Source organism: Chanodichthys erythropterus, chromosome 21, assembly GCF_024489055.1.
Source record: "Chanodichthys erythropterus isolate Z2021 chromosome 21, ASM2448905v1, whole genome shotgun sequence".
Classification (NCBI taxonomy): Eukaryota; Metazoa; Chordata; class Actinopteri; order Cypriniformes; family Xenocyprididae; genus Chanodichthys; species Chanodichthys erythropterus.
In genome coordinates, this window is record NC_090241.1 from 20,227,409 (window position 1) to 20,251,635 (window position 24,227).

Sequence of the window (24,227 nt, forward strand, 5' to 3'; positions counted from 1 at the left end):
TGTGGAAAAGAGGAGAGGAAGAGGCAGGGCAGGCAAGCTGACAGTACCTGCTGTTGGAGGAGGGTGGCCTGCAGGAAGTGGCCTATGGCAGGAGCTCAGGCGCCACGCCAGAGACACGCTGATGTAAAAGACATGCTTTACGCAGTCTTTCCCCCATTCCTGTGATTATAACCATCAATTTTGTCAACTTGAGTATCATATATTTCATTACTTAATTTCCATTAGGATCTGTATGGCAGCTTAAGATGTTATCGTTTTGGCTGTATGCAATTGTATATCGAGAAACAAAACATTTCTTCTTGCTTTCCAGTTCAAATTGATGAAAGGCATTTTTACACATTTTTTAAGCTGGTTGTTTCTGTTTCTAGAATGGCATCCTGTCTCTATGACCAACATTTCAGGCATTACACTTTGGAGGATATATATCCCACAGTGCTTTGGTGCTTTAGAAGGCAGACATTCCCCGACGGGAGGGTTTTAGTGCAGTGCTCTCCAGTTTCACTCGCCTAATTATTATGCCTTTGAGACCAGAAGCTGGTTTAAGTTAAAACAATATTATTCCAACATGGCTAAATGGTTAACCAGTCTGTTAGACAGGTCAGCAAGGCAAGTTTTAATAAATCTAAGCTCACGTCTACCGCTGCCATCTCACGTTTTCTCTTCAAGAGAGTTTTTCCCTCTCTCTTTAACATTCTCACACAATACTGTATGACTTGGATGGCGGCATATTAGCTTTGTGTGGAGCAGTGATGTTGGCTTGGCTCTGGTAGAGTAACACCCTGTTTGGCGTAAATAAACTCTGATGTCATTGCTAGTTTAACTCTTTATAATTAGTTGAGCAGCACTAAGAGGGTAAGATTCTTTAAACCGTATTTAGATGTTTATGAACATACAAATCCAGGCACAGTCTGGGCTTGGCCATGGAGAATAGAACGCAATGTCGATCTACATTTAGATTCATCCGGGCTGCATTCACAGCAACAGATTGTTTAATAATTTGACCAGAGGTCCTCAACTCTGGAACTCGAGATCCACTTTCCTGCAGAGTTTAGCTCCAACCTGGATTAAACATACCTACCTCCAACTTTGTAGTAATGCTGAAGACCTTGATTAGCTTCGTGTTTGATTGTTTGAACTCTGCAGGAAAGTTGATCTCGAGGTCCAGAGTTGAGGACCTCTGTACTAGACCTTCTCCAATGTATTATTTGTAAGAAGGAAACCTGTATGTTTGTATTTTCTATTCTTTTCTACTCCCATTACCTCAATAACAATTAATGTCAGCAGATTAACAGCATGGCTGATGGTTTGTTCACTTGTTTGTTGTGTTGAGCAGAATTGACCGGAAGATGTCCAGCAGTCAGACCAACTACAAATTAGATGAAGCACAGGCCATCTTCAGCGAACTCCGCAGCATTAAAAAGGCCATCAGCACCGGCGAGAAGGAGAGGCAGGACCTCATCCAGGTCAGATAGACTCTTAAGTCCATCATATTCATAGATTTTTTTCTTGAAAGTGAAAATGTATTTTATTTTTATTTGTTTATTATTTGTGATTTAATGCCAAGGTAACAGAGAATGTAGTTAAAAAAGTATGTGGAACTGTGGAAACACATCATGACAGTGTTGTTTTAGTAAACTCTCATTCAGTTCAGCTCTTTTCTGGGGTGTAACACCCACTTTTCACAATCCAGTCAATCCCTAATGGATAAAATCAAGTCCTGACCTAATTTTTTTTTTTTCTCATTGAAAATCCTGATGCACTCAGAATTATGTCACATTACTGAGGTGTAAAATAAACAGCAATTGACGTTGACTTTAAGAATTCTTATATAGTTCCTGTGTACTGAATGCACCAATACATACTGAATAGACATTCATATCTCCCCTAATATAATAGTCATTTTAACACCTTCAGCCTCCTCTCAAATATCTTTTATTTTAAGAGGTGCTGCCATCTTGTGGTCATAACTGATTACTGGGAACTTCTGTTATGAATATCACTTTAATTTGTTATTCTTTTGTTGTGCACAGAGCCTGGCCAAGCTGACGCTGAACTTCTGTGACTCCATTAACGAGGTGGCCAACAATGCAGAAACCCTGGGTGACTCCTGTAGTGTACAACAATACACAGACACAGGCTGCCAGACCGATCTAATGGGAGAGGTTTGTCATGATTTATTGCTTTGTGCTTTGTTTTGCAACTGAAGTTTCAATTGTTTTACATTTGACTATGATTTTGTGCCATCACAGAGATACAATTAAAGTCGTATATGCTCAATAATTTACAATTGATTGTAATTCCTCTCTTACAGTTTGGCAACCAGGAGTCATCACTGCTTGCAGACAGAGTCAAACTCAATTGGCAGTATGAAGAGGCTAAGAAAAAGTTAGTGGATTTGCAAAAATGCACTGTATAACTGTTATTTACAACAAACATATAACAACACTGCACAACAGTCGGTTGCTGGAAGTAAAATAAAATCAATGGTCATATAGAGAATCTATAGAGAAATAGATTTTTCAGAATAACCTATAAACATTTAAAGACAGACCTACCATGAGCTCTCAGGTTGTTAAAAGTTTGTATATACGATATGTGACCCTGAACCACAAAACCAGTCATAAGGGTCCATTTGTTTTTAATTGAGTTTTATACGTCAATATTTGGCCAAGTTATCTGAATCTGAGGGTGCAAAAAATCTAAATATTGAGAAAGTCGCCTTTAAAGTTGTCCAAATGAAGTCCTTAGCATTGCATATTACTTACAGAAATACATTTTTTATATATTTATGGGAGGAAATTTACAAAATATTATCATGGAACATGATCCTTTATTAATATCCTAATAATTTTTTAAAGAAAGAAAGAAAAATCAGGGTTAGACTGGGTAAACCCAGCCTGTTCTGCCGGCGATTTGATTTCGCCCGGCAACTCAGTCTGGAAACCCGTACATTAATTTCTGCTGCAGCTGTTACACTTTTGCAGGAACCAATCACAGACTGGCTTATCCACCTTGCTCGCTATTGGCGGGTACAGAGCTCTTTCTATGGCTCTGGGCGGGTATAACACGATGACGTCTCTCGCACGACTGTCAATCCAATTCCTTTTAACCTCTCAACAATGCTAAATGACTTCTTTAGTTTAGCAAACAAATCACTCGAGTGTATGTAAATACCACTCACTTTCATGTTTTTTTTTTTGCACAACCTGCAAAACTCGCTCGATGCCATTGCTGCTTCTGCAAACCGCTGATCAATGCTACAAACCAATACAAACTAAACCTGTCTGGAGTTTTCGCGTCACACTGCAAAAGTACGTCACCCGGATCGTTGATCTGATTGGTTGAAGGACTGTCCAATGGCATGAATAATGCCCGTTGATCACGCCTCTTGTGCAGTAGGAAATACATAGCAAACTCCCCAGACCAATGTTCAATTTTAAATTGAGCTTGGCCTGGTGATAGCCAGACAAGTCCAGGGTCACATATATACAGAATTCCAAAGTCAGTCACTGTGTCTCAATTCACATGCTATCCGTCCAAAATATTCAAAATTAGAATTAGTGTGTCCCAAATCTAGTATGTTGAAATGAGTATTCCAGAGATGCATAAATGGTCTACTATTTCCTGTTAGAATTCAAAGTGCAGATCACACTCTAATGGCTAATATTACCCACAACCCATTGTGCATTGAACGAGGATTTGATTAGAACTACAAACACAAATAAAACATTTTAAAACTACAAACATGGTGGATTTGTGATACCGACGGTTAAGGGGTTTGAGTGATAAATAATCAGTATCTAACCTGACGAAAAAATATTTATTCAATGTTATCCACATTATATTTCATCTACAACAACAATATGAACTTTTATAAAGATTGGTAATTAACTTTTAATTGCATCATTATGCAAACACACGAGAAGTGTTCTCCATATGAAAGATTCACAACTTGCAGAGCAACGTGCCACTACATTTCTCTCCGATACAGTAGGGCTTTATTTTAAATTGAATGTTGAGGATTTTAACTGTGACAAAATGGTTGACAGGGCAGTTTAAACAGTGACAGGATGCACATAACTAAGCAACAGAGTGCTTAAAAAAACGCAACTATGACAAAATATGTCCCAAAGCTTGCCTACTATTCTGCTACACACCCAAAACTATATACTCTTTCTTCACAAAAACAGTGGTAGGCGAACTGGGACCCAGAAAGTGAGAATTCAGTATCATTTAAAAAAAATAACAATGTTTTTGATTTGATGGATGACGATGGAATGCGTCAAAAATTGAAAATGCCCACCTCTATATGATATTCTGGTTCCTAGATATGCATGGGGCCCCATGTTAATATAGAATTTCCACCCATTTTTCATCTACTATGCAAATATAAGTCAAATCACTTTGAAAGTTGTATCACACCTCCCAAAGCACCTGATTTCAGTCATGTGATTTCAAGGAGCAGAAGTTTTTTGACTAAGGACTTGACTTTTTAGCCTGGCTGTGATTCCCGAGAGTGTGATCATGTGCCTCATCCTCTGCCTTTAAGGGAAACCCTGTCTGGATTTGCTGTGTAATAATGTTGCTAGTACTTCACTGTAGATTTTAGTGGTTTGTATAAAAGTAGAGTGGTGGATTGATGTGGCCTACATTACATTTGGAAGCTCCTCTATATTTTAGGAGAAACTGGTGCTGGAGTTTTTGGCTTCTGTCTGTGTTATAACAGCGGCTTCATGCAAACCTTTTTACAAGATGCATGTTTCTATAGCAACAGAGCTGGCCACTGAGTGCCAGGTATGACATCAGAGAGAGAGAAAGCAGGGGGAAAGGGGAAAAGAGACTGAGCTGAGAGAAGAAGAAAGCTGTGGAAACTTGCATGCTCTCTGACTGAGTCACAATATCTGAACTCCAAAGTGCAGAAACACAATTTCTCATGCCAAACATAAAGCTGCAGTGTCTGTTTGCTCCTAAATGTTTTTGCCAGCCCTTTTACAAACACACATACGCATATCAAAAATATTACATCCTGAACATGCCATTATTATACTACACTTTCTTTTCAGTTTTGAAATCCAAATGTGATCAAAAAGGTGAAATATTATTACAATTTAAAAAGCTATTTTTATTTTAATATATTTTAAAATGTAATTTATTCCTGTGATGGCAAAGCTGAATTTTCAGCATCAGTACTCCAGTCTTCAGTGTCACATGATCCTTCAGAAATCATTCTAATATGCTGATTTGCTGCTTAAGAAACATTTATCATGTTTCTTTAACATTATCAATGTTAAAATCATGTTGTGCTGCTTAATATTTTTGTGGAAACCTTGCTACATTTATTTTCTGGATTATTATAAAGTTCAAAAGAACAGCATTTATTTAAATTAAAAAATTTTGTAACAATGTAAAAGTCATACTTTTGATCGAATTTAATGCATCTGTCTTGAATAAAAGTGTTAATGTTTAAAAAAAAAACTTTTGGCTGGCTAACTTTTGAATGGTGGAATTAGTAGTATTAAATTTATGTAATAGTAATCGTATAACTATATGTGTAGCCTATGTGAACACAGTAATTTCATCTGATTGACATTTCCTCTAGCATTTATCTGTTTACAGAAGTTAAGATGATCCCTCTCTCTCTCTTTCTGTCTCTGTCTCTCAGGATGTCCAGTATTCAGCATCAGTTGGCCCAGTTGGACAGTGAGAGCTGGTCAGGACGCGCAGAGGCCGACCGGGATTTGGACTGTCTGCAGCTGCTGCGGGAGAAGGAAGCCCTGCTCCAGGAGATCACTCTGCTCAGCCAGCAGCAGCACTCCTCTGAGACTTTGTTCCAGCTGCAGGAGGAGAAACGCAGGCTGGAGGAGGAGGTCATGAAGGCCCAGATTGTCCAGAGTCAGGGAGCCAATCAGAGGTCAGAATTTATTTCTTAATACACAGTCATGTATGTGTATGTTTAATGTATGTAGTTTTCTAAACGAAGGTCACTTCTAATGGATTGTTGCACTTTTAATTGGCAGAATGTCTCAAGGATACACCGAAGTAAAGTGTGTTACAACCATGCGAAAAAAGAAAGGTTGCACTAACATGGCGATAAAGAAAAGCACATCCCATAAACATAATATAACTCCACTGAAAACATGGTGGTGGAATTATGTATTTGTTATCAGCAAATCTTGCGAACAAAATAGTTTGGTAAAAGTTTTGTAAATGCCTGCAGAGGTAAATAAGGGTGCCCTCATTTCCCCATTGAACAAAGCAGATGTGCTTGTGCCAGATCTGATCTGCTCATTATGAGTGTCTTATGTCCGAGACCTCAGCTGAGACATATAGGGGTCTTTTTTTCATATTACGTCATTATGCATATCAGATTCCATAACCCACCTGCATGTTTTTCTATTATTCTATGGATATTGATGCGTTTTCTTTGTCACATTAGGAGCCATAAAATGGTAGAATAACATTTTGTTATGATGGTCAAAATGAAATTGCATAAGTCTTATACAACTGTAGTTTACTTCTGGCAGACCATATACTAAAATCATTTCTAGTTTTGCACAATGAACAATAGTATTGCATTTATGATCTACAGTCACTATGATTCTTGACAGTCACTGACAGTCACTATGAGATCAAGCAGACATCAAATGGTTAGTTAAAACTGACTCATTAAATGTGGCAAATCTGTATCAAATGTGTGTATGTTGTGTAGGATATTACAGCAGGAGAAGAGGAATGTACTTATGAGGCAACTAGAGGAAGCCACCCGTATCACCACCTATCTACACTCTCAACTGAAGAGGTACATCACGCACAACCTGAACACCCTCATACAAACTTGATTCAGAAGGCAGCAATCAAGACTGCCAGTTTAAAGGGTTAGTTCACCCAAAAATGAAATTTTTGTCATTAATTGCTCACCCTTATGTTGTTTCAAACCCGTAAGACTTTCTCTCATCTTCGGTATCAATATCAATTAAGATATTTTTGATGAAATCCAAGGGTTTCTGAACCACACATAGGCAGCAACGTCATTGCACCTTTTGAGGTCCAGAAATGTATTAATGACATTGTTAAAATAGTCCATGTAACTACAGTGGTTCAACCTTAATGTTATGAAGAGACAAGAATACTTTTTGTGCACAAAAACAAAACAAAAATAACGATTTTAATCAAAAATGTATTGGTCGGTGCTGTACACGTGAGCAGCATGACACATGCGTGTGATGCTGACGCAGGACCTGCCCAAAATGAGCCGACGTGCTGCTCACATGTACAGCATTCAGACGAAAACACAGAACCGCTTTTGTTTTTGCGCAAAAAAAAGTATTCTCGTCGCTTCATAAACTTGAACCACTGTAGTCACATGGACCATTTTAATGATGTCTTTACTAACTTTCTGGACCTCAAAAGGTGCAATGACGTTGCTGCCTATGTGTGGTTCAGAAACCCTTGGATTTCATCAAAAATATCTTAATTTGAACGAAGATCTTATGGGTTTGAAACAACATAAGAGTGAGTAATTAATGACAGATTTCATTTTGGGGTGAACTGAGATTTTAACACATTAATTTAGTACAATTAATTATCTTTTAAATGTAATAATTATATATTATTATTATTATTATTATTAACTTAATTAGAAAAATGAATGTCAAACTGACAGTGTGTGGTATAAAATAAATAAATAAATAAAATAAAAATAAATAAATAAATATATATATATATAAAATTTATTTTATTTTATTTATTTTTTTCACACACAGTACCCACTAATACACAACTAGTACACTTATATTCGAATAAAATAAACAACATATTGACTCTTGAAGCCTCTTTTTTGTAAATCGTTTTTTATCTGGGACAATTATGTATTAAATTCATTTGGCTTTTTTTTTCTGCAGATATTGATATAATATTCAGTGTGATTATTGGCTACTGATTTGATTCAGAAGCATATCATGTAATGTGCTTTTTCTTTTCTTTTTTTGTCAATTAGCACCCCTAATCAAAAGAGGTAATAATAAAAACACAAAGACAAATACAGGATGTGTAACCACATCAACCCAAAATGACCATTTCTCTCTGTGTGCAGCCTATCAGCCAGTAATCTGACAGTGTCCTCCAGCAGTAGCCGTGGCTCTTTAGCCTCCAGTCGTGGCTCTTTGGCATCCAGCCGTGGTTCTCTCAGCTCCGTCAGCTTCACCGACATCTACGGCCTACCCCAGTATGAGCGAACAGAAGGAAACTCTGATGTTCTGGACCCTTCTTTCCGCTACCTTCTCCCCTTGGAGACCCACAGTAGGGACGTTTCAGCCTTCGGCCCAAAGCGTTCGCACGACACACCGCAGTCTCTCACCTCTCTCTCCTCTCGATCCTCGCTCTCGTCGCTCTCCCCTCCCAGTTCCCCCATGGACACCCCCTACCACTCGGCCCCACAGGACTGCCCTCTGGCCCAGATGACAGAGGAGTATATGGAGGTGGCCAGCAGGGGGCTGCTTGCCGAAGGGCTGCGGAATCAGACTCAATCCCAGCAGCACACTTCTCTTCCTGGGGAAGGGGAAATGGGAATCCCAGCCACTGCACACCTCCTGGAAGGGAAGAGCCATAGAGACGGAGTTCTCCAAGGAACACATAGCTCGACAGGTGATGAATAACAACCTGGAAATCGCAAATGAGTGATCGATTTAAAATATACAGTTGCTATGAATCTTTTTCATAATTGAAGTGTTATGCATTCAGTTCGTTTTTAAAGGGTTCACCCAAAAATGAATATTCTGTCATTAATTACTCACCCTCATGTCGTTCCAAACCTGTTAGACCAAAAATAAGACCACAGATATTTTTGATGAAATTCGAGAGCTTCTGACATCCCTTTACGCAGCAATGTCATAACCAATTTCAAAGCCCAAAAAGGTAGTAAAGACATTGTTAAAATATTACACGTGACGACAGTGGCTGAGTAATTAATAACAGAATTTTCATTTTTGGATGAACTAACTCTCTAAAGATAGAAAACTGTTGATCATTTGAAATGCTTATAAAAAAGGCATTTTTCTTTTTCAAAATGAATATATTGTCAAATTGAATAAATGTGTTTAACTGCACACCTCCATTAAATAATATTAACAAATACAATTTTTAATTTTAATAATATATTAATAAATGTTTACATTTACATTAATGATTAATAAATGTTTTAGAAGTATTTTTCAATGTTAGTAATGTTAACAAATGGAACCTTAAAGTAAGGTGTTACCAAAAAATTAATTTTAAACATTTAATCACACTGTTTTGATGTTAAATGATTTACATTTTCTGTTTTGGTTTTGGTTATTTTGGTGTCTCTGTATATATGTGACTCCATATAGGAGTAACCCTGCGCTGTAAAAGTGCAAGTCGGACCAGCAGAAGAGCAAGACGAGTGTCTGCTGGAGTAAATGAAGATATTTTGGCAACAGACAGTGGGGTGTTTGAAGCCTGGAGCAGAAGGTGAGAGGATATTCTGTAATAAAGATAAAGACTTTGAAGTGATAGTTCACCAAAAATTCATCAATTCATTTACCCTCATGACATTCCAAACCCATGAAAGAAAATAAAGTATTGACCATGGGTTGTCAAGCTCCCAAAAATACTATAAAAGTAGTCTTTGTATAATAAAACTTACTATATCTCCATAATCCTGCAATTTTCAGACAATTTGGGTTGTGAAAAAACCCCCATCAATGTACAAATTCTTTTTTGTAATCTTCATGTTGGCATGTTCCTACTTTGGAATGTGTACTTGTATTGTTTACAAGTGACATTAAAGGCATTTATAATGTTGCAAAACATTTCTATTTCAAATAAATGCTGTTCTTTTGTTGAACTTTCTGTTCATCAAAGTATACTGAAATATATATATATATCACAGTATCCACAAAAATAGTAAGCAACACAACTTTTCCAACAGTTTCTAAAGCATCAAATCAACATATTAGAATGATTTCTGAAGGATCATGTGACACTGAAGTCTGGAGTTGTGGCTGCTGAAAATACAGCATTGCCATCACAGGAATAAATTACATTTTAAATATATATTAAAATAGAAAACATTTATTTTAAATTGTAATATTTCAAATTATTTCCATTAAAATAAATAAAGCCAAGAGACTTCTTAAAAAATGTAAAATAAATAAAATAAAATAAATCTCACCAACCCCAAACTTTTGAACAGTAGTCTATACTTACATGCAGTCATAGTAAGTTGTTGCTGTGTTATAATTATGTCTAAATGTCTCTATCCAGTAGGACAGAGGAATCAGAAGAAGTCAGTTTTGTCCAAGACATCACAGCCTCAGAGCCAGTTCAGATTCAGCTTGGTCTTCTGTAAGCAGCACACACTCTCATAAACATACCTGCACGTACACTTCCCTCATTATAAAGTACCAAATCACTCTTATTAAAACATTAATTTGTTCGTTCATTCACTCTGGGCGGCTCTTTTACAGATATGATTCAAATGGCATGTTTTTGCTGCTGCATATCCTTCAGATGAGAAATTTAAGCAAGCCCATCATTAGAGATGGATGCAAAGTGTAAGTACTCTCTTCTTACATCAGTTAATGCACTCATCCTGCTCGACTGCAGTGATGGCCCCTGCAGAAACTATTTACTGCACATGTACACATTCACGTGTCACTTTATCACCTTGTTTACCTCTCTTTTAGATTTGTGAAGGTTCATGTTCTCCCGGTGGACTCCAGTCGGCCCTGCACATATTACTGCTGTAAGGCCCAGGAGCCTCAATCTCTTCTCAGCTTTAATGAGGGCTTCCGGATCCCCCTGAGTGCTGGAGGCCCCGGGGCCCATGCCTTACAGTTAAACCTCTGCACTGTAGGACCCGTCGCTCAAGAAGAACTGCTGGTTAGACTAAAATTCACTTGGGATATTATACTGATTTGTAATGAAACATTTTGTATTTAATAAAAGAATAAAATTAGGAGTAGTTTTAGACCCAACTGTATGTAAAATGAACATTTAAAGTTGTTAAAATGTATAGCTTTAGTGTTCAATATGGTTCACGCTTGTTGCTGTGAGATGATGTGATACTGACCCCTATCTGTTTGTGGCTCAGGGTTCTGTTCAGGTCTCACTGACAGAATGTGCCGGCAGCACAGAAATGATCTTCCAGTGGCTCAAAGTGCAGATCCACAGCACAGAGAACCACAGGCCCGAGCACAGCCGCCTCATTCAACCCCGCCGCATTATGGATGAAGAGGAGGAAAAGAACGAAGGGCAAGGCAAGCTTGAGGTGAGATCACAGCACTGGACACTTTTATGACCCTTGACTGCCATTGTGCTTTAATTAAAAGAATAGTTCACTCAGAAATGAAAATGTTGTCGTCATTTACTGACCCTCAATTATTTGTTCCTTCATTTTAGTTAAATTGTGGTCACATTTTACTAATTTGTTTATTCATTTTAATTTAGTGCTCCACACAAACTTGGGTCACTTATAACATGCAACATTTGAAAATGCAACATGCGCCAACCATCTTCCCAATCGTTTATAAATCTGTTGTCAACAAAAGAGACATTTTAAAGTCGGCATGAAACAGAAGTTGCGATCATCTTTTTTTTTTATCTGTTGTAAAGAAAAATGTTCTTCTCAGCTTCTTAAAAAAGAAAAAAAAATATAGAGCGGGAATTGATTCACCGTTAGGTCATTGACGTTTGCAAGATTGTTTAAAGATTACAAGGGCACATGATTTTTTTTAAAACATTTTTTATGATATGATAAATCATTTAAAATGTCTGGCACAGATGAATCATTATTAATGAGAAATAAGAATTGTTCATTTTGATTTCATGGTGACCTTAAAGGGGACCTATTATGCAAAATTCACTATTATAAGGTGTTTGAACACAGATGTGTGTCCACAGTGTGTGTAAACAACCAGCCTATAATGGTAAATCCACCCATTCCTTTTTTATAATCCCCATAAATCATTAATGGTCTCTCCAAACAAGCGGTTCCAGATTTCCCCTTACTCGTACGAAGAGTAGGGAAGCCCCGCCCATGACAGGTGATGATCTGCCCTGTTAGTATAGATACCGCCCTGAGTGAGCCGCAGCAGTCCGCCATTTGTTTTCTCGCTGTAGCAGCTGGATATATACAATATATGTGCCCACTGAGGACACTGTGGTTGAATTTCATTTATGAAGGAAAGTCTGTAAATTTGTATATTTTTGTGCAAATCTCTTGCTCCACAAATGAGGGTCAGTTCAATGCTGGATTTGCACAAAAGATTAACATGATGGTACATGCTAGTTGATGAGTTGAATCAACTTAACTCCACAACAACTATTAACATTTATCCACTAACCATTCAGAAATGTCAAGTTGCATTCTAAAAGTTGTAACTTCTTTCTGAGTCTGACTCCGGTTGGAACAATGTAAGGCTGAACACCGTTACTGACAATTTCTGGCATTTTGGCTGCGTGAGATTCTCCAGCTTTGTTGTTGTTGAGTATCTGAAGCACAAGTTGTTAAAACTCCGCCATCTTCAGGAAAGGTGTCTGGGAGAAGCACAAAAATAGGTGCAAATTTGACAAGCTTCTGTATAATACATGATCCTTTAATGTCCTTAGAGTTTCCTGCCAAAATATTGTAATCTTTTTAAAATAAATGTATTATTATTATTATTATTATTATTAATGTTAATAAAAATTTTTACAGAAAAATAGTATTTCTTTATAATTTAAATTATAATAAAAATATTAAAGGTGCCATAGAACGTCTTTTTAAAAGATGTAATATAAGTATAAGGTTTCCCCTGAATGTGTCTGTGAAGTTTCAGCTCAAAATACCCCATAGATTTTTTTTTTTTTTAATTGATTTTTTTAACTGCCTAATTTGGGGCATCATTTAATATGAGCCGATTTAGGCTGCGGCCCCTTTAATGCTCACGCTCCCCGCCCACGGAGCTTGCGTTTGCCTTTAACAGCATAAACAAAGTTCACACAGCTAATATAACTCTCAAAATTGTTCTTTACAAAGTGTTCGTCATGCAGCATGTCTAATCGCGTAAGTATGGTATTGATTTGGATGTTTACATTTGATTCTGAATGAGTTTGATAGTGCTCCGTGGCTAAAGCTAACATTACACACTGTTGGAGAGATTTATACAGAATGAAGTTGTGTTTATGCATTATACAGACTGCAAGTGTTTAAAAATGAAAATAACGACAGTCTTGTCTCCGTGAATACAGTAAGAAACGATGGTAACTTTAACCACATTTAACAGTACATTAGCAACATGCTAACGAAACATTTATAAAGACAATTCACAAATATCACTAAAAATATCATGTAATCATGGATCATGTGAGTTATTATTGCTCCATCTGCCATTTTTCAATGTTGTCCTTGCTTGCTTACCTAGTCTGATGATTCAGCTGTGCATATCCAGACGTTACAGGCTGCCCTTGTGTAATGCCTGAACATGAGCTGGCATATGCAAATTTTGCGGGCGTACATCCCGACTGTTACGTAACAGTCAGTGTTATGTTGAGATTCGCCTGTTTTTCGGAGGTCTTTTAAACAAATGAGATTTATATAAGAAGGAGGAAACAATGGAGTTTGAGACTCACTGTATGTCATTTCCATGTACTAAACTCTTGTTATTTAACTATGCCAAGATAAATTCAATTTTTAATTATAGGGCACCTTTAAAAATAAAAATATTACTGTTAATAATAATAACAATATAGTATTCTTATTAAGTCATGTCGTTCTTAACTGATCACATGCCTGTTTAATGCAAATATTTTATTCTAATGTTCATAAAGATTTGCTGAACAAACAGAACAATTATAGTTCCAAAGTGTTTAAACTTTACTGGAGAAATCAACCTACAAAATGACTGACTTTTAGTTGCAAGTTAAAATAAGTATTTTAACATCAAAAAATGTGTTTCCTCTGCTGCCCATTTTCATATAGGTGTCGGTGGTGACTCATTTGGAGGAGATGAAGAAAGAGTTACAGAGAAGTGAAGAGGAGCTGGAAAGGAAGGAAGAGACGGGGGAGGCGGTTTCTGAGAGGTCCACACACTCACTGTCTATAAACCAATAAACCTTTCAGCTTATGACTAAGAGCACATACATCAGATGATGCTTTGGTGTTTGTGTGCTGTAACTGATGTGTGTAATTTAGGAGTTGGCAGGCTGAGTCTGTGGACAGCGGCTGCAGTAACAGTACAGCATTTGTTATTCCCTGTCCCGAGAGTCTTTGCGGTGAAGGTATCTGCGTGACCTCTGGGAGACGCTGTCTCCAGCCTGCAGAGAGAAATCCAATTGTAAAGGTATTGTGAAGTGTTACAAAAGTCATAGCAACTTTATGAATTGTCCTCCTATTATTAAACCGTTATAAACAATGAGTTTGTAGACTCTAAAGACTGTTGTTGTAGACTCTTAAAGAGGAACTTTAGGCAATAGGAACTGATGAAAGTTCAAATACAAGCTGCACATCTCTGCTTTTAAATGCTCTCTTCTGTTTAGTTTCTGTTAAATGCAAATTACTTAAAGCGTTTTGTTTGCACACTCAGGGTGTGTTAATATTTATTTTATTTTAATATATTTTAAAATGTAATTTATTCCTGTGCGGGTAAAGCTGAATTTTCAGCATCATTACTCCAGTCTTCAGTATCACCTGATCCTACAGTAATCATTCTAATATGCTGATTTGATGCTCAACGAACTTTTCTTATTATCAATGTTGAAAATCCATTGTGCTGATTAATATTTGTGAGGGAACCATTTTTTGATTATTAGACAGATAGAAAGAAATTGATAAATAGAAAGTTAAAAGTAACAGCATTTATTTTAAATAGATGTTTTGTGGCAATTTAAGCCGTTACTTTCACTTGTGATCAATTTAATTTATCACTTCTGAATAAAATTACTTTCTATTGACCCTAAACTTTTGAACAGTAGTGTAAGTTAAAACTTTTTCTTTACAGAAGAGCAGTGAGCTCTTAAAGGGTTAGTTCACCCAAAAAGTAAAATTCTATCTCACTACTCACTCTCATGTCGTTCCAATCCCATAAGAAATTCGTTAATCTTCGAAACACTAATGAAGATCTTTTTGATGAAATCTGAGAGCATTCGGTCCCTCCATCATCAAAAAGATCTTCATCTGTGTTTCGAAGATGAACAAAAGTCTTACAGGTTTGGAACGACATGAAGGTAAGTAATTAATGGCAGAATTTTCATTTTTGGGTGAACTAAGCCTTTAAATAGATCATTAAACAAATTTAATTTGTATGTTTTTTCAGGTGGACAAGGCGACCAACACAGAAGGTGTGTTTCCAGAGCCAATGAGGATGCGGCCAAAAGAAAGGACAGGACGTTGGGGTCACAGTTCACCGTTCATGCGCAGCAGCACAATAGTCAGATCTCAAACATTTTCACCTGGAGCGCGCAGTCAGTACGTCTGTAGGGTAAGTAGAAACACACTTCACACATTGGGTGATGGGTGATCTGACCAAAGTCTTCAAAAACAGTATGAGTAATTTTATATCACAGTAATTTCATGAATACTCACAATATTGAAATTAAGCCACAAAATGTTTTATATATTACATAATATATATTTATTCATCTAGTAAATACACTGCAAAAAAATGTTTTTTGTATTTTTGTCTTGTTTTCCAGTACAAATATATAAAAATTATTTAAAGGGATAGTTCACCCAAAAATGAAAATTTGATGTTTATCTGCTTACCCGCAACACATCCAAGATGTAGGTGACTTTGTTTCTTCAGGAGAACACAAATTATGTTTTTTAACTCCAACCGTTGCAGTCTGTCAGTCAAATAATGGGAGTGAATGGGAACTTGGATCAATAAGAGTCGAAAAACCTTGCATAGACAAATCCAAATTAAACCCTGCGGCTCGTGACGACACATTGATGTCCTAAGACACGAAACGATCAGTATTTATATCATTTTTTTACCTCTAAAACACCACTATGTCCAACTGCATTCAGCATTCACTTAGTGAGGTCTGATCGTGCTCTGACAATGACAGTGATGTCTCGCTCTCATTGAAGTATATGCGTGAGACATTACTGCCATTGTCAGAGCGCTGTTTCTCACACAAACCGATCGTTTTGGGTGTTTTAGGACATCAATGTGTCGTCACGAGCCGCAGGGTTTAATTTGGGTTTTTTGACTCTTATTGATCCAAGTTCCCATTCACTCTCATTATTCGGCTGACAGACGGCAACGGTTGGAGTTAAAAATCATCATTTGTGTTCTACTGAAGAAACAAAGTCACCTACATCTTGGATGCACTGGGGGTAAGCAGATAAACATCAAATTTTCATTTTTGGGTGAACTATCCCTTTAATCAAGATACATTTACTTGAGAAACAAAATAACTTGCTTTCAGAAAAAAATGATCAAAACAAGAAAATTAAAACAAGAAAAAAATCAGCCAGTGGAGTCAGGAAAATAAACTTAATTCAAAGGGAAAACAAGATTATTTATTAGATTTAATTTTCATAGATTTTGTTTCAGAATACCAGACTTAATATCTTGTTATTTTGCTTCTCAAGTAAATGTATAAGAAATTAAGAATGTTTAGATACTGGGTCAGAAAATAATTTTTACCGTGTAAATTAAAAATGTGTGATTAAAACAAAATGAAAAATTAATCTTGCATCAATAAAAATGTTGTCTCCCTTTTGTTTTCCCTTCACAGTTGTACAGAAGTGACAGTGACAGCTCTACTTTACCAAAGAAATCCCCCTTCATCAGAAACACTCTAGAGCGACGAACTCTGCGATATAAACAGGTTGGAATGACCATGCTGTGTTACACACATTTATTATCTGTTGCTCTGGAAGTGTACTTATGTGTCCGTTTCACGTGACCGCAGCAGTCTCACCGCTCCTCTCTGGCTGAGCAGCCCACACGTACCTCTCTGGACCTGGAGCTGGACCTCCAGGCCTGCCGTACACGACAGAGGCAGCTGAGCGAGGAGCTGGCCGCACTGCGGGAGCTCAAACTACGGCTGGAGGAGCCCATGCAGGGCCCCCGTGGCCCCGCGGACCTCCCTCATTGGGCCCTGCGGGATGAGCGTTTCCGAAACCTGCTACGTGAGGCCCAGAGACAGGTACTGCCCATTTATTTGTCTTTTCTGCATCTTCTCTGCCAAAATTCACAGATTTTATTCATTTGGTAGCACTTTGGCTAACATAAATGCATTAGTTATGAGTTACTTTTACAGCATTCATTAATCGAAGTTAATTTCTTCATAGACATTTTTTTAAAATATTTGAAATTGCACAAATTTAACATTCGTTATTTTTGTATTATGTACAAACATGAATGAAGTCTCTTATGCTCACCAGCATTTAATTGATCAAAAATAAAAATGTGAAGTATTATTTTAATTTAAAACAACCATTATCTATTTTAATGTATTTTAAGGGAACACATATTCACTATTAACTACAACTTTTCCCTCAATAAACTCCTAATTTACTTCTTATTAATAGTAAGTTAGTTGTTAAGTTTAGGTAATGGGTAGAATTAAGAATGTAGAATAAGGTTATCAGAATAAGGCATTAATATGTGCTTAATATGTACTAATAAACAGCCAATATTCTAGTAATATGCATGCTAATAAGCAACCAGTTAAAAGACCATAAAACACAACACAGTCTTAAATATACTTTTACAACTGTGACTGACTGAATATAAGCGGAGGTAAAGAAAAAGAAACCAGGGCACAACTCTAAGATGTTATGAATTGCAACTTGTGTTTAAAGGTGACATCGAACATTTTTTTACAAGATGTAATATAAGTCTAAGGTGTCCCCTGAATGTGTCTGTGAAGTTTCAGCTTAAAATACCCCATAGATTTTTTTAAATTAATTTTTTTAACTACCTATTTTGGGGCATCATTAACTATGCACCGATTCATGCTGCGGCCCCTTTAATACAGTAAGAAAAAATGGTAACTTTAACCACATTTAACAGTACATTAGCAACATGCTAACGAAACATTTGGAAAGACTAAGAAAAACATGATATCATGGATCATGTCAGTTATTATTGCTCCATCTGCCATTTTTCACTATTGTTTTTGCTTGCTTACCTAGTCTGTTGGTTCAGCTGTGCACAGATCCAGACATTAATACTGCCTGTCCTTGTGTAATGCTTTGAACATGAGCTGGCATATGCAAATATTGGGGCGTACATATTAATGAGCCCGACTGTTACGTAACAGTCGCTGTTATGTTGAGATTCGCCTGTTCTTTGGAGGTCTTTTAAACAAATGAGATTTATATAAGAAGGAGGAAACAATGGAGTTTGAGATTCACTGTATGTCTTTTCCATGTACTGAACTCTTGTTATTCAACTATGCCGAGGTAAATTCAATTTTCCATTCGATGGCACCTTTAAAATCACATTTATTGTTGATTGTTTCTTTCTCTCTTGCAGGCCAAGCAGAGCAGGCAGGAGCAGAGGCAGGAGGAAGCTGCTGAGAGGAGGTTGCGAAAAGCCTCAAAAGAGGTTTTACAAATGAGGGGCCAGAGCCACAAAGAGCCCCTCCCCGTGCAGACATTCAAGTGAGTCCGTCATATCATTTCCATCTGTGATAGTTCATCCAAAACTGAAAATTAGTCCATGATTTACTCCCCCTCAAGCCATCCTAGGTGTACATATGTCTATCTTCTTTCAGACGAACACAATCTGAGAAATATTTAAAAATATCCTTAGTCCTCCAAGGTAGTGGTTGTGAATGGGGGGGGGGGGCGTTTTTTGAAGCCAAAAATAATGCATACATCTATTAAAAAAAGGAATCCATACGACTCCAGGGGGTTAATAAAGGTGTGCTAAAGTGAAACGATGCGTTTTTATGAGAAAAAGATCCATATTTAAAGGTGCCCTGGAATGAAAAATTTAATTTATCTTGGCATAGTCAAATAACGAGTTCAGTACATGGAAATTACATAAATTGAGTTTCAAACTCCATTGTTTCCTCCTCCTTATATAAATCTCATTTTTTTAAAAGACCTCCGAAGAACAGGCGAATCTCAACATAACACCGACTGTTACGTAACAGTCGGGGTGTACGCCCCCAATATTTGCATATGCCAGCCCATGTTCCCAACATTATGAAAGGCATTACACAAGGGCATCCAGTATTAACGTCTGGATCTGTGCACAGCCGAATCATCAGACTAGGTAAGCAAGCAAAAACAATAGCGAAAAATGGCATATGGAGCAATAATAACTGACATGATCCATGATATCATGTTATTTTTAGTGATATTTGTAAATTGTCTTTCTAAATGTTTCGTTAGCATGTTGCTAATGTACTGTTAAATGTGGTTAAAGTTACCATCGTTTCTTACTGTATTCACGGAGACAAGAGCCGTCGCTATTTTCATTGTTAAACACTTGCAGTCTGTATAATACACAAACACAACTTCATTCTTTATAAATCTCTCCAACAGTGTAGCATTAGCCGTTAGCCACGGAGCACAGCCTCAAATTCATTCAGAATCAATGTAAACAATATAACAGTTTACAATACTCACATAATCCGACGCATACAGTACATGCAGTATGCATGGCGAACACTTTGTAAAGATCCATTTGAGGGTTATATTAGCTGTATGAACTTTGTTTAGGCACTGTTTAAGGCAAGCGCGAGCTCCGTGGGCGGGGAGCGTCAGCATTTAAAGGGGCCGCACAGCATAAATTGGCTCATATTTAATGATGCCCCAAAAATAGGCAGTTAAAAAAATTAATAAAAAAAATATATGGGGTATTTTGAGCTGAAACTTCAGATACATTCAGGGGACACCTTAGACTTATATTACATCTTGTAAAAGGTTCGATGGCACCTTTAAAACTTTATGAATTCAAATAACTAGCTTGGGGTGGATGACTGTATGTAGAATGCGCAAGTCGATTTGGCGCATTTTGAGTATGGTCATCTGCCGGAAGCTAGTTTTTTTTATTTATAAATTTGTAAATATGGATATTTTTCTTACAAAAAATGCATTGCTTCACTTCAGAAGGCCTTTATTAACCCACTGGAGTCATATGGATCACTTTTTTTTTTTTTTCTTTTTTTTTTTTATATGGATAGATGCATTATTTTTAACTTCAAAATGTGCACAACCATTCACAACCATTATAAAACTTGGAGGACTAAAGATATTTTTAAATATATCTCCGATTGTGTTCGTCTGAAAGAAGATAGTCATATATACACCCGAGGGTGAGTAAATCATGGGAAAATTTAAATTTTTGGGTGAACTATCTCTTTAACTGACAGCAAAGCATGGAGAGATGGTATCATGAAATTTCCGATAAATGCTAAATGTATCGATGTTTCCCGATGCAGAGAGAAGATGGCTTTCTTTACTAGACCAAGATTCAACATCCCGCCTCTGCCAGCCGACGACGTGTGAGCGCCCCCTAGGCCACACTATATCAAATATGAAGAATCTGTCTGTTTGTTTTTTGTATTCATGCCCATGAAGTAATTAGAACAGAAAAGTAGTTATTTCAGCACAAAGATTAAAAGTTATTTGATATGCAACATTTGAACAGAAAGCTGTACAAAACAAGCGTGTGTGTGGTTGTGCGTGATTGTGAGTGTGCGTGCGTGCGTGTGGTAGTACTAATGAACACGTACACCTATATTTTATGTAATTATTGACATCTTGGCAATTTTTTCCTGCTTGTTTAAAGGGGGGAAATAAGTGTTTGTTTTATAAAAGAACAAAGCATCTTTTTACTCCTGTACGATGTACTTCTGATATTTCGATGTCTACGCTTACTTAAGGCTGGAAGACGGGAACAAAGTCAGTTTAGACAAATTCACTGTACTGTAACTTATTTTATAGTACTTTTCCTTGAAGGAAATAAAAATGCTCCCTGCTTTTTAATGTATTTTATAAAGCTTAAAACAAATAGCACTTACTGTAAGTGTTTTTGACGTACAGTAGAATGGAAATTTTGGCTGATTTTGTTTCTGTTACCTGATTCTTTAAAGTTATTTACTTAAAATGTCACTTTTTTTGATCCACTTTTGTTGCAGTTGTCATTGTCCCTTGTGCTGTTATTCTATTAAAATTATTAATATTAATTATTACTTGTAATTTTCAATATATAGACAAATATAATTTTGTATGCTGTCTGTAAAACATCTGCAGTGTTACCTCTCTTATGAAGATAAAAGCATTAAACCGTGAAAGTGCAGCTGTTTTTGAGAAATAACCTTTCAAGATCAAATCAGTGGTTTGTTTGGCAGTCATGTTTGTCATAGATGCTAATGTAAATCATTATTATTATTATTAGTTTAGTAGATTGATGTCAGGTTTGTACACTATGATCTTTGGCTCTCTAAAGTCCTCTGCTACTTCAGAATTTGTCCAGAAGGTGGCGTCTTAAACCTGCTCCTGTGCTCAGATGTGTTTTGGTGGTATTTCAGAGAAGTACAATGTTGTAGACTACAAAATTTTGCACACAGTAATCCTTAAATACATGGATATTACACACAACGCTTTGCAGTGAACTCTCTTTTCAGCTATGCAATATCTAACAATAGGACTATTAATGAACCATTACTTATGATGGTTAAATTAACATCATCTAAATGATTCTGGACCACTCCAGCACTTCTGCAGCCTTTAAATAGAATCACAGCAGGTTTCGTTAAAAAGCATCAGATCTGGGCCATTAATGAGGTGGAAATCTTAAAACTAGAAACAGGAAGAATGTGTTTGTTTAAAAATAGAGCAAAATTGCTGTTGTAATCATTAATGATCTTTAAAGCTGCACATGGGCTAGAAAACCTCATTAAAGGAATTTCCATGGAGAGCTTTGATGGCTTTTTTCACTAAAACCACAAATTAGAGGTGATCTGTGGGTCTCCCAACAGCAGCAAACTGAAATGTATTCATAAATAAATCTGTGGTCGTTGATGATATTCAATTGAAATTACACTAGAGCGTTAATAGACAAATTAATGTGCTTTTTGTTTCAGTCTCAATGCTTTTTTTTTTTTTTTTTTTTTTTTTTTTTTTATATATATACTTATATTTATGCTTCTTTGCTGAATAAATTTCTAATGTTACAAAAGATTTCTATTTAAAGTAAATGCTGTAATGCAAGAAAAAAATGGTTTCAAATTATAAGAAATGTTCCTTGAGCACAAAATCAGCATATTAGAATGATTTCTGTAGGATCATGTGACACTGAAGACTGGAGTAATGATGCTGAAAATTCAACTTTGCCATCACAGGAACAAATAAAACTCTTCTATTTTTATAAAATGTAATATTTCACAATATAACTGATTTTACTGTATTTTTGATCAAATAAATGCAGTAGTGCGCACAAAGAGTGTAAATCATGACAGAATTTTCATTTTAAGGTGAATTTAATATCAGTACAAAGCATCACTGTGTTCTTGAAACAATGTGTTCTTGTACTATCTAGTGTTCTTAATGGGTAAAGCAGCTGTTGGAGGAGTACTTTGTTTTCCATCAATAAGACTCCTCACATTCCACTGTGTTATGAAAGAGCGCAGTGATTTTGGGAAGCCTGGTATGTAAACACTTCTTATCAGTTTTTCTTGTAAGCTTATCCATATGTTCTGAGTGTATTGTATGCATTTAATTAGTCCCATGCTCTATCTTCCCTGTCAGCGGGGCGAGTGACGTACGGCCTCATGCAGTGTATGGAGATTAATGGTATGCTCAGCCATTGGCACAGGCTGAATCACATAGAACAGCTAGGTCTATCTTTCCCTATTTCTGCCAATAAAGCTGTTTTATACAGAAATCCCTAACAGAGACCATAAAAGGCATGACCCCAATTCGCTAGTGGCTTTGTTGCCTCAAATAGTCAATAAATGCAATTAAGTAATGCATATGAATTTGCTGTTGTCATTTAATAGAGTCTTTTTTTCCTGTCATTGCCATACCAGATGGTCACCTCTGTCCTTTCAAGGATTTGTTGTGGTTCGCCAGTGTTAATATGCAGGGAAGAGAATGATTTTAGAGCAACGCCAGAAAAGGAGGCAAACCTTGCTTATTTTTGACTACGAGTAATTTGTTTTGATAGTCTATTATTATTCCACAGTTTTATGTATTCTCTTTTAGTCACCATGAAATCAAAATTGACCATTTTTATAATTTTTTTTCATTTGCCCTGGAAAACTTAAATCAAAATAACTTCCTCTACCTCTTGGACTGATAAACATGGCCAAAGAAAACACCTGACTTAAACTGTCTGTGGTCTCCCAGTGGCTTTCATTATTGGCAGTTTAGTGTTATGTGATTAATTTACACCAAAACAAAAAATAACATTTTTGTCTAACATTTTTAATGAAAACAGACAAGCTCAGTGTCGATATCATGAGAAATCGAGTCCCACCCCCGCCGCCTTCAGAGGAAACATTTCAAGGTAGGAACTAGGAAGGCATCAAGGCATGTCCGAATTCAATGTTAGCTTTACTTCCTGTTTCCTCAGATACCTTCCTCTGATCGATTTTTGATATCCCACAATCCTGTGCTTTACTGTGACAAAAAAAAATAATATTTGCTGGTCAGTTTGTGTAAATGTAAATTTTTGACTAACATTTTCCACTTCGGATGTAATTTCTAGCGAGAAATTACTACTGTAGTAATTAAATATTTGTTTAGTTTTCACCAAAGCTATACTATAAGCTAAGCAAGCAGGCTAATTGTGTAGATGTATGTTATGCTAATACATAAGCTAACTAAATAATAACGAGAAATGCTTGATTTCACAACCTATATCTTCAGTTATATACTAGTATATGAGCCATGCAATTTAAAAGACATTAAAAGTCATTATAGTGCATTTTAAATTATATAAATCATAAAGTGATTTTGCAGGAATTATAATCCGGTGCTAAAAATACTACCCGCTGAACCAATGGGATCCTAAAGGAGACATGATTCCTTGGGGGATTTGTTTTCCGTTTATGAAGCTTTGGAGCGTTATGAATCAGCGTTATGAATCATGATTCGGATTGCGTGTCAAACCACCAAACTACTGAAATCACATGACTTTGGCGCTCCGAACCGCTGATTCATAATGCTCCGAAGCTTCTTGAAGCAGTGTTTTGAAATCGGCCATCACTAAATAAGTAGTTATTTTGTTTTTTTGGCACACCAAAAATATTCT

General features: G+C 36.5%; 1 protein-coding gene across 6 annotated transcripts in view; it reads left to right on the forward strand.

The window, feature by feature from the left end:
- Positions 1–22,036, forward strand: part of wwc3 (WWC family member 3) — a 56,233-nt gene extending 34,197 nt beyond the window's left edge. The window contains exons 6-24 of one of the 6 annotated variants that reach the window (XM_067374067.1): positions 1,334–1,463; positions 2,031–2,162; positions 2,312–2,385; positions 5,663–5,911; positions 6,710–6,799; positions 7,997–8,014; positions 8,093–8,643; positions 9,369–9,489; positions 10,285–10,365; positions 10,488–10,574; positions 10,707–10,902; positions 11,114–11,290; positions 13,982–14,082; positions 14,195–14,342; positions 15,315–15,479; positions 16,744–16,836; positions 16,921–17,157; positions 18,492–18,619; positions 20,410–22,035. In XM_067374067.1, coding sequence (XP_067230168.1) covers positions 1,334–1,463; positions 2,031–2,162; positions 2,312–2,385; positions 5,663–5,911; positions 6,710–6,799; positions 7,997–8,014; positions 8,093–8,643; positions 9,369–9,489; positions 10,285–10,365; positions 10,488–10,574; positions 10,707–10,902; positions 11,114–11,290; positions 13,982–14,082; positions 14,195–14,342; positions 15,315–15,479; positions 16,744–16,836; positions 16,921–17,157; positions 18,492–18,619; positions 20,410–20,476 — 2,845 coding nt within the window. In that variant the 3' untranslated portion in view covers positions 20,477–22,035. Of the gene's footprint in view, positions 1–1,333; positions 1,464–2,030; positions 2,163–2,311; positions 2,386–5,662; positions 5,912–6,709; positions 6,800–7,996; positions 8,015–8,092; positions 8,644–9,368; positions 9,490–10,284; positions 10,366–10,487; positions 10,575–10,706; positions 10,903–11,113; positions 11,291–13,981; positions 14,083–14,194; positions 14,343–15,314; positions 15,480–16,743; positions 16,837–16,920; positions 17,158–18,491; positions 18,620–20,409 lie in introns of all 6 variants that reach the window. The other 5 variants (XM_067374070.1, XM_067374069.1, XM_067374073.1 and 2 more) reach the window with 5 other exon arrangements.
- The last annotated feature ends 2,191 nt before the right edge of the window (positions 22,037–24,227 follow it).